Source organism: Monoraphidium neglectum, assembly GCF_000611645.1.
Source record: "Monoraphidium neglectum strain SAG 48.87 unplaced genomic scaffold scaffold02610, whole genome shotgun sequence".
In the NCBI taxonomy this organism is placed as follows: Eukaryota; Viridiplantae; Chlorophyta; class Chlorophyceae; order Sphaeropleales; family Selenastraceae; genus Monoraphidium; species Monoraphidium neglectum.
Genome location: NW_014011018.1, coordinates 1 through 8621, shown reverse-complemented (window position 1 = coordinate 8621; position 8621 = coordinate 1). Strand labels below are relative to the sequence as shown.

At 64.8% G+C, this 8621-nt stretch overlaps 2 protein-coding genes across 2 annotated transcripts; both read left to right on the top strand.

Moving 5' to 3' along the window:
• Nucleotides 1-1828: 1828 nt before the first annotated feature.
• MNEG_11144 (hypothetical protein) lies at nt 1829-4107 on the top strand (the record flags this gene model as incomplete). The annotated part of the gene is made up of 5 exons (XM_014040385.1): nt 1829-2318; nt 2432-2586; nt 2862-3017; nt 3184-3579; nt 3838-4107. The coding sequence occupies 5 exons, from the start codon at nt 1829-1831 to the stop codon at nt 4105-4107; spliced, it is 1467 nt and encodes a 488-aa protein (XP_013895839.1).
• A 1762-nt stretch (nt 4108-5869) lies between these two features.
• Nucleotides 5870-8053, top strand: MNEG_11143 (amino acid transporter; the record flags this gene model as incomplete). The annotated part of the gene is made up of 6 exons (XM_014040384.1): nt 5870-5956; nt 6192-6211; nt 6383-6582; nt 6836-7029; nt 7687-7872; nt 8027-8053. The coding sequence occupies 6 exons, from the start codon at nt 5870-5872 to the stop codon at nt 8051-8053; spliced, it is 714 nt and encodes a 237-aa protein (XP_013895838.1).
• Between the last annotated feature and the right edge of the window lie 568 nt (nt 8054-8621).

The following is an 8621-nucleotide window of genomic DNA, read 5'->3' as shown; positions in this document are numbered from 1 at the left end:
GGTGATGCAGCAAAAGGGGGGGAGCAGCAGCGCAGGCGCATCAGAGCCCGCGCATGTTGGTGGTTGCGGAATCGGGACGTGTGGCGAAAGTAGTAGGGCATGTGCGACGGAAAGCCGGCCTCAGGCACTTCATCTGCATCACCAGCGGCGAAGCAAGCCTCATACTCCGCGCAAGCACCACCATGCTGGACGGCCCGCGCGGCCCGGTTGGCCAGTGCATGGTCCCACGCATGCAGTTCCCATCCCCCCAACTGCTGGCGCAGGCCCGCCATCGCCGCAGAGCCCTGGTCCAGGGTGTTGTGCACCCCCGCCGCATAGGCCGCCAAAAAGGCGCCAGGGGCGCCCCCCTCGGCTGCCAACCAGTCAAGTGCATGTCGCCACGCACCGCTCCAAGTCCGACGCGCCCGCGCCGGGCTGAGAGAGGGGGTTGAAAGCACTACATTCTGGGGTTGAAAGCACTACAAGACATGCAATGCTGCTGTCGCATGCTGTAGTCGACTATTTCAAAGACACCAACACGGCGCTGTACGGCTGTGCTTAACTCAATTCTTGCTCGCCTGCAAACGTTCACCCTTTTCTTTGGCCTCCCAACCGCATCAGAGGAGGGTAAGGCATGATACCAACCCAGATGTATGGCGGCTGAGTTACGGTTGGTTTGGCCAGATGATTAAGTTCTTTTCGTGGCTCGAGACCTCGCTTGTGGTGCCACATGATAATCGATTGCAGCTTTCGGAGGTTCTCAGGTCAACGCCTCCCGCAGCCCTGTGAGTGCGGAAGACCCGCAATTGAAGCATGAGCGCATTGGACACTCATAAGAATTTGACGCAGTGAGGTCTTGTGAGCGCTCGGTTCATGAAACATGTTCAATGCTCGTCTCAATGACCAGTCCGACGCCACATGACGGCCTCCTCGCCGCCGCCCTCCCGGCACGCCGGCACCACCTTTACCATCCCGGCTGAGCGTACTAATACTCTGGCTGGGCCTTTGTGCTGGGACGCCTTGTCAAACCGCAGCTCCCCTGCCAACAACTGCCGCTGATGACTACGGAGCGCTGTGCTGCTTCTGTCCGTGTCCGCTGTGATGGCGTCTGCCGGCTGGTCAGCACCACCATATACTATTATCTTGCCTGCTTGGTGGTCGCCCAACTGGGCGGGCAGGTAGGTGGATGGACATCAGCGCTTGCAGGTGCCGTGCACTGCGTTTGTCCCTGTTTGGTGCAGCAGCCCAGTCATGCATGGTGGTCGCATGCAGCTCCGCAGCATGACTCTGCACCTAGAAAGTCCTGCCCGGAAGTCTGGTGCAGCAATGTGTTGGGCGGCATGCACCGTGAAGACGCTGTTTTCTGGCAGTTCTGCGGGCTCAAATCAAGGCATTGGTGCCACGGCTGGCACCCCAAGGATCCGTCGCAGCGCAGCTCCTCTCCTTTCCCACGAGTACCCGTGCTCAAACTGGACCGTTTCATCTCATATAGTAGACAAAAACGGGGTTCACTCCTTGTTGGGCACACCTGTCGGGCGCGCGCAGTGCCGTCTGCATCTCGCCAGTGTAGCTTTCATAGCGCGCATCATAACACGTTACAACGCGTTCACATCAAGACCTGCTAACCGAGAGTAGAACCACGGTTGCAGCCGCGCTTCGTGAGACCAAACGGGGGTGACGCCCTGTGCACCCCGCCTACAGCTTGACGAGAGCGTTATTTGAACAGCCGGAACCGCTGCCGCGCAGCGCTTCACGCTCGCATCAGCGCCGCCTCGCCGGCGGTGATTGAAAAGGGCGCCGCCAGCATCTCGAACGCGCCATGCGCGGCCCGACGACCGCCGGAACGGCCATGCAGCGTCGGGCGTGCGGTGTGGGTTGCCAGCCGCGGCTGCCCCAGCCGCCGCTGCGGCGCGCCGTCGCGGTTGTCGTTGCGGCCCAACTGTCCCGCCACCATGCGGCTGCGGATTTGCTGTCGACGCCGGCGGTGCCGACAGCCGAGGAGCGGCTGCACCTGCAGATGCGCGCCCTCCCATCAGCAGCCGTCGACACTTTGACTGTCGCGGCCATGGTCGCGGCCGAGGAGGCCTCGGCGGCAAACTGGCAGCAGCAGCAGCAGCAGCAGCAGCAGCAGCAGCAGCAGCAGCAGCAGCATTCGAATGAGCAGCCGTGGAGGCCCACTCAACAGAACCTCCAGCACCAGCAGCAGCGCGCCCAGGGCCCCCTGCACGCCCTGCTGTCGAAGATTCCAAAGTTGGACGGCCGCCTGCGCGGCCTCGTGCTCCTCAACATTATGACCGTTCTCATGGGCAGCAACTGGGTCGTCGTCAAGGCATCCGCAGGTGCGCGCTTGGGTGCAGGTGCAACCCGCTGAAGCACCTGGCAACCGCCCCCGCCTGCGCCCAGGGCTCCCCTCACCCCCCCTCTTCGCACTCCGTGCCCGCCTGGCCCGCAGACGCCGCCACCATGACAGACGCCACGATCTTCATGTCCATGCGCTTTCTGCTAGCGGCGATGCTGTTTGTGCCGTTCTTGAAGCCGCAGGAGAAGCACATCACCAAGGCCGGCCTTGAGATCGGCGCTTGGTATGCGGCCGGCTACGTCGCGCAGGTGAGGACGGGGCAGGCTACGCGCGCACATGGCACCAATGAATCAACACACCTGAGCCCGGGGTGCCATCCTACTATCGGCCGCCCGAGTTGACCGTTGCTCGCAAGTGTGTTTCTCAACGGGAGGGCTTGCTGGTATATCTGCAGGTATGAGCTTGCTTGCAGAGGTGCTGGGCGGCTGCCAACGGGCCCAGCACCCTCTGGGTGGCTGCCAACGGGCCCAGCACCTCTTCGACTCCCTTCTCATCTTCTCCCGCCCGCCGTCCGCCATGGCAGGCGCTTGCCCTCGGCCACACCGCGGCGGCGCGCGCGTCGCTGCTGTCGACGTTCACGGTGCTGGCGGTCCCCATGATCGCCGGCCTCAGCGGGCAGCGCGTGCGCCCCATCATATGGGCCTGCTCCGCCGCGGCGCTCGTCGGCACTGGCATGCTGGTGCGCACCTTTTTCTCTTGTTCCTCTCTCCCCCTGTGTCGCCGCTCGGGCGCGCCGCGACGCCGCTGGGGCATCTGTGACAGGGTGCGGCCGCCGTCACATCCTCACAGCCCTTGGTCCGCCCCTCACCGGCGTCTCCCCCGCGCGCCCACCCGTCGTTCCCTAGGAGGAGGGGAGTAGCCTGGGCCCCCCGAACGTGGGGGACGCCTGGGCCGTCGCGAGCGCGATCTGCTTTGCCGCGCAGATGTTTTTGGCCGAGCGCGCCATGCAGAAGCTGCCAAAGGGCAGCGAGCTGCCGCTGATGGCCGTCTCGATGCTCACCGTCGCCGCGCTCGCGTCCGGCGCCGCGGCTGCCGTCCACGCGGGCGACCTGCCGGCCGCGGCGGACGGCGTGCGGCAGCTGCTCTCGGACTGGCAGGCGGCGCTGCCGGCGGCGCTCGGCGGGGGCGCCGCCGTCCCGGCCGCGGAGGCAGAGGAGGCGGCGCGGACGGCGCAGCAGCTGTTCTACACGGCGGTGGTGTCGACAGACCTAGTGCTGTTCGTGGAACTCATGGCTCTCCAGGTGGGCGGCAGGCCGGGGCGCCCTGGGCACCGCGGCTGCCGCGCCGGGACCAGATCTGGGCCTCTGGTCGGCCGGGCGGACTTGGAATTGGGCGGCACTTGCGCTCGTGCTTCGGGTGCCCTCGCTTGCTTTGATCTTTCCGCTGCGCGCGCTCCCGAGGCCGCTGCGGCCCCCTCCGCCTAGGCCCCACGGGGGACTCACAAACCCCCGGCCCGCCTCGTTCCCATCTCTTGCACACACGCCTGCGCTTCCATCCAGAACGTGTCGTCCACCGACGCCGCTATGATCTACTCCCTGGAGCCTGTGGCGGGCGCCCTCATGGCGTACGCGTTCCTGGGGGAGCGCTGGGGCGCCTGGGGCTGGATCGGCGGCGGCATCATCCTGGGGGCATCGATGCTCACCCAGGTGGCGGGGCCCTCTGAGAAGGAGGCTGCTGAGAAAGAGGCCGCTGAGGAGGCGGCCGCGCCGGCCGCCGGCGAGGTGGAGCCCGGGCAGCGCGTCCCTGCCGCGGCGGCGGCTCGCGACTGATTTGGCAGTGGTGTCGTTTTTGTTCCCTGTGAAGAGCTGCAGAGCGCGTTCCTTGACGGCTGCCGCTGCGACCCTGTTGAGCCTCCCCCTGCTGCGTTTTTGTTGCACGAGCGGCTGAGCCGTCGGCCCCGACGCACCACTGTTCATGCTTATGGTTGCCCCAGCCCCCCGCGCTTCGGCCAGCGCGGGTCTGCATCAGGCTGCATACGGCTGAGCGATTTTGAAGAACTCACACAATGCGAAAGCAGCGCCCGTCGCGCCGCACAAGCGCGCACTCGGGCAGCGCGCGCCGGCCTTGGATGGTTTTGTGCCAGAGGCGCCTCTATCAGAGTGGTATATACCACCGAGGGCAGGTGGCACCCGTAATGGGACACCCAACCCGAAACAGCCAGTGCCTGGAGCTCTGAAGAGCCCCGTTTTTTGAAATACGCAAGGGTGCGCAGCGGCCCTTCGATCTTGGCCCAGCCCACACGCACCCGTGACGCCAGTACCCTCCAAGTGCCGGCCCGTCGCGGCAAGCTGCGACGTTGCATCAGCCGCTGAGACACCTTTGGTCTTACGTCTATCTTTCTTTCATACCTGCTTTCGCCTGACGCCGTTGGTGTTGTGGACATGGTTATGGCATGCTACGCAAGAACAGAGCATGCTATGCAAGAACAGATCATGTGGGGGAGTCACGCTGCATGTGTGCACATGGATCCCTGCGCCGTCCACTTGGCTGCACACTGCTACAAGAGGTGTAACCTTGCGCCTGGTGGCCTTGCTGAGGGAAATGTCACATAACGCGCCGCATCCAGACAAGGCAGGCGCGGACGCATAATTGTGGGCCCTCCCTGAAGACACGCACCTGGGCTGCAATTTGGGTATTCTGCACAAATTATTGTGGACAGAGCGGGGCAGCGACGTAGGCGCCAGGCCTGGCGCCGAACAAGGCGCCACCCCCCCGGACAGGCTGGACACGAGAGCTGGCCGGCCGCCCCCCAGCGCCGCCCGCCGCCGCTGATCTGCAGCGCAGTTTTCCACTGGAGCAGGCAATATTACCTCAAATCTTTTTACTATCTGCTCGAGCTCGCCGCATCGGCAGGCCTCCCAGCGATTTTGGGCGGCAATGATGTTGACACATATTGTCATCATGGAGCAGCCGCCCGCCCTTCTGAGGGCGACAATCGGCAGTGCAGCACGCCTAGAAAGCATAATTTAATTGTAGTAGAGTGGATCATTCTCGTAGAGGCTCCATTGGGAGTTGCAGCCACCTGCTGCGCCGCTTGCTGCTTCAGCCATTTCGGCACTGCGCGCCGGCCAAAGTCAAGCGCACGGCGCGCCGCTTTGTTCAACACATCCTGCCTTGATCGTTTAATTCGATTTATAGGCACGACACTCGGTTTGAGCATCGCTTCGCTCGACGGGCCCCATCACGGTTCCTGGCCCCGACCGGCCTCCGCACCTGGCGTCCCTCCCTCTCGGACTGTTTTGTCACGCCTTCAGGTGTGAAACGGGTGCTGGCTTGACATAGTCTCTGTCACGGAGAGACAAGGCATCACCCAGCACTTGCACCTCGCACCGCATTTCCCCTATCGCGGCCCCAGGCGGATCCCTTTCCGAGATCGTAGCAATCACGTCGGACACGTGAGAGGCCCTCTGCTTGTTGCCTAGACTGAGTCGAGCACGTCCCGCATGCGCTTCCGCTGCTGGTGCTGGTGCCTGCTGTGAACCGCCGCCACCTGCCGGCCGCCTCTGCTCGACCCTGGCCCCTGCCCACAGGATGACCGGGACAGAGCCGCTCCTTGGCGAGGAGTCGGCACCGCAGCACAAGCGCTGCACGGTCAACCAGACGCTGCTTGCGCTGCTGGTGCGCGTGGCGGGCGGGCCACGGGCCGGTGGCAGCGCGAGGCACCGGCCCGCACGCGCGAGCGGGACCGGGCGCTTGGCAGCCTTTGCTCGCACTGTGTTTCTGCACTCAAGCCATATTGGTACCGCTGGTCAAGGCATGCCGGCCGGCTGGTGCATGCCCGCTCATGCCAGTACGCGCGCTGCGCCGCTGACACAAGCTTCTCCAACCCCAACCCCTCCCAACCACCCCGCAGGCGCTGCAGCTAGGCTGGGGGTGAGCCGTGGGTAGGGAGGGGTGCGCCTATATGTGCGAGGGGTTTGCGTTCGCGGCCAGTGCCAGCTCAGCGACCACAGCACGATATTTTGCAAGGCCACACAAGGGCCCCAACACAACCTGCACCCTCCCCCGGCCGGCGCCGCCGCCCCGCTCGCACCGCCCGCCCAGCCTGTGGCTCCTGCCGCACGCATTCGCGCTGCTGGGCTGGGTGCCGGCGCTGCTGGCGGTCGGCGTGATCGCCTTTACCACAGCATACAGCGGCAGCCTCTTCACAAAGCTGTTTCTGGCGACGCCGGGCACAGTGCTCTTCGGGGACATCGCGGAGGCAGCCGGCGGCCCCAACGCGCGCGCGCTCTGCTACGCGATCGGTGCGCGTCGGCAGAGGGTGCTGGCGCCTGGGGCCCGCAAGGGTGCCTCCTGAGGGCGCTGTCCTCGCGTGCGTGTGTGCGTGTGCGTGTGCAAAGCACGCACGGTCAGGCGTGCAAGCTGTGCGCGCCGGTTCGGGCCTCGCCGCTGCACTCGTCGGACGTCCCTTCTCTCAGCTCCTTTTGAGCGGCTTGATCGCCGATTTCATGCTCGTGCTCTTACACACGCACCTCATCGTCCATCACTAATCGGCAGTGTATACTTTGGACGGCACGCGCTGCGTGATCCTGCACCTGGCGGCCACCCAGAGCCTCGAGCACGCGCTCGGGGACGCGGCGCCGCCGCTGTGGCAGTGCGGCCTGATCGTCCTCGTCATCGCGGCGGTCGCGTCGCAGATCCGCGCGCTCAGCGAGCTGTCTGGGTTCTTCCTGCTGGGGACGACCTCTCAGGTGGGGCTGTGGGGGGGGGTCGGTCGCTGGTTGGGGGTTGTGTGGGGTGTGTAAGTGTTTGAGCACGTGTGTGTCCGTGTAGTGTGCACGCGCGTGTGCGCGAGTGTGTGGTTGTGTGTGGTTGTGTGTAGGTGTGAGAGTGGTAGAGAACGCCCGGGCGTGGGCGCCGGCGCGGGTGAGGAAGTGGATGAGCGCGGGCTTGCAAGTGTGGGCATGGTGCAACCGCACAGTCAGCTGCGGCCGGCAGGCCTTGCCGCCCATCAGTCGAAAATTCCTGGCGGTCGGTACCCGGTGATTTGGCTGCTGGCCCAGCGCGGGCCCGTTGTTGGCCCAGCGCGGGCCTGTTGTTGGCCACGGCATGCTCAGCCGTCGGTGCTGTGGTTGGTGCTGCCCATCATCTAAAGTCCCATACGGGTGAACGCACTAGCAGCGCCCCTGGCATCGTCCCTTCCGCCTCACCTTGAAAGAACACACATCTACGCACGCACGCACAAGCACACACCCCACACACACAAGCGCGCACACACACACACACACACACACACACACACACACACACACACACACACACACACACACACATACAAACTCACACACGCGCACGCACACTCACACACACACACATACAAACTCACACACGCGCACGCACACACACAGCTCATCGGTCTGGGCATCGTGATATACCAGCTGATCTCTGAGCCCGACCCTGCTGCCAAGCACGAGGCGTTTGTGAGGCCGGGCGGCCCGAGCGGTGCCACGCTGGAGGCGCAGTTTGTGGCGTTCTTCAACATAATATTCGCGTACGGCGGCCAATTTGCGTTTGTGGAGCTGATGACGTCGATGGTGGGGGGGCATGGCGTGGGGTGGGGTGGGGTGGGGCGGGGATTAACGCGTGCATGAGAGGCAGAGAGATAGACAGGTGGAAAGAGAGAGGGGCAGACAAAGACAGAGACACAGAGACGAGAGCGGGCGTGTGGGTGGTTCTGTGGTGTATCAGGAGCAGCCCACGCTTCTAATGGGCTAGGGCGTGGACAGTGTCTGGCCCGGCGCGTCTGGCTGGCCCCCTGAGGGAACTGCACAGCAGCCAGGCCAGTCGCAGCAGTGTTGACACAGCAAAACAGCGGCCCGCCCGCAGTCGGCTCGTGGCAAGCGCACCATGCGCCGGCGCCCCGCCGCTGTGCTGGGGCTGATCGCTGCCCCTGCCACGCCGCGCCGCCCGGCCCCCGCCCGCCCTCGCGCCGCAGCTGAAGCCCGGGCGCTTCCCAATTGCCATAACTGGTGAGGGGCACCTCAGGGCTCAGGGTTTGGGGTGCCCGGAGTTACCGAGGATCTTGAAGCTTCTGGTTCAAAGAGGCGCTCGCCGCCATCCCCTCAGCGGCGTCGACAGCAAAGCCGCCGCATCGCAGCTGCCGCGCCTGCGCGCGCCGCGACCCTCCCCACCATGAGCTCGACATCATATCCTTCCATCGTCCGCACAGCCCTTCCCATTCCTTTGCCTCCCAACCGCCCCCACCCCACTCCACCCCAACCCCCCCACACACACAGCAAGCACATTCACACACACACACACACACACAAACACACACACACAC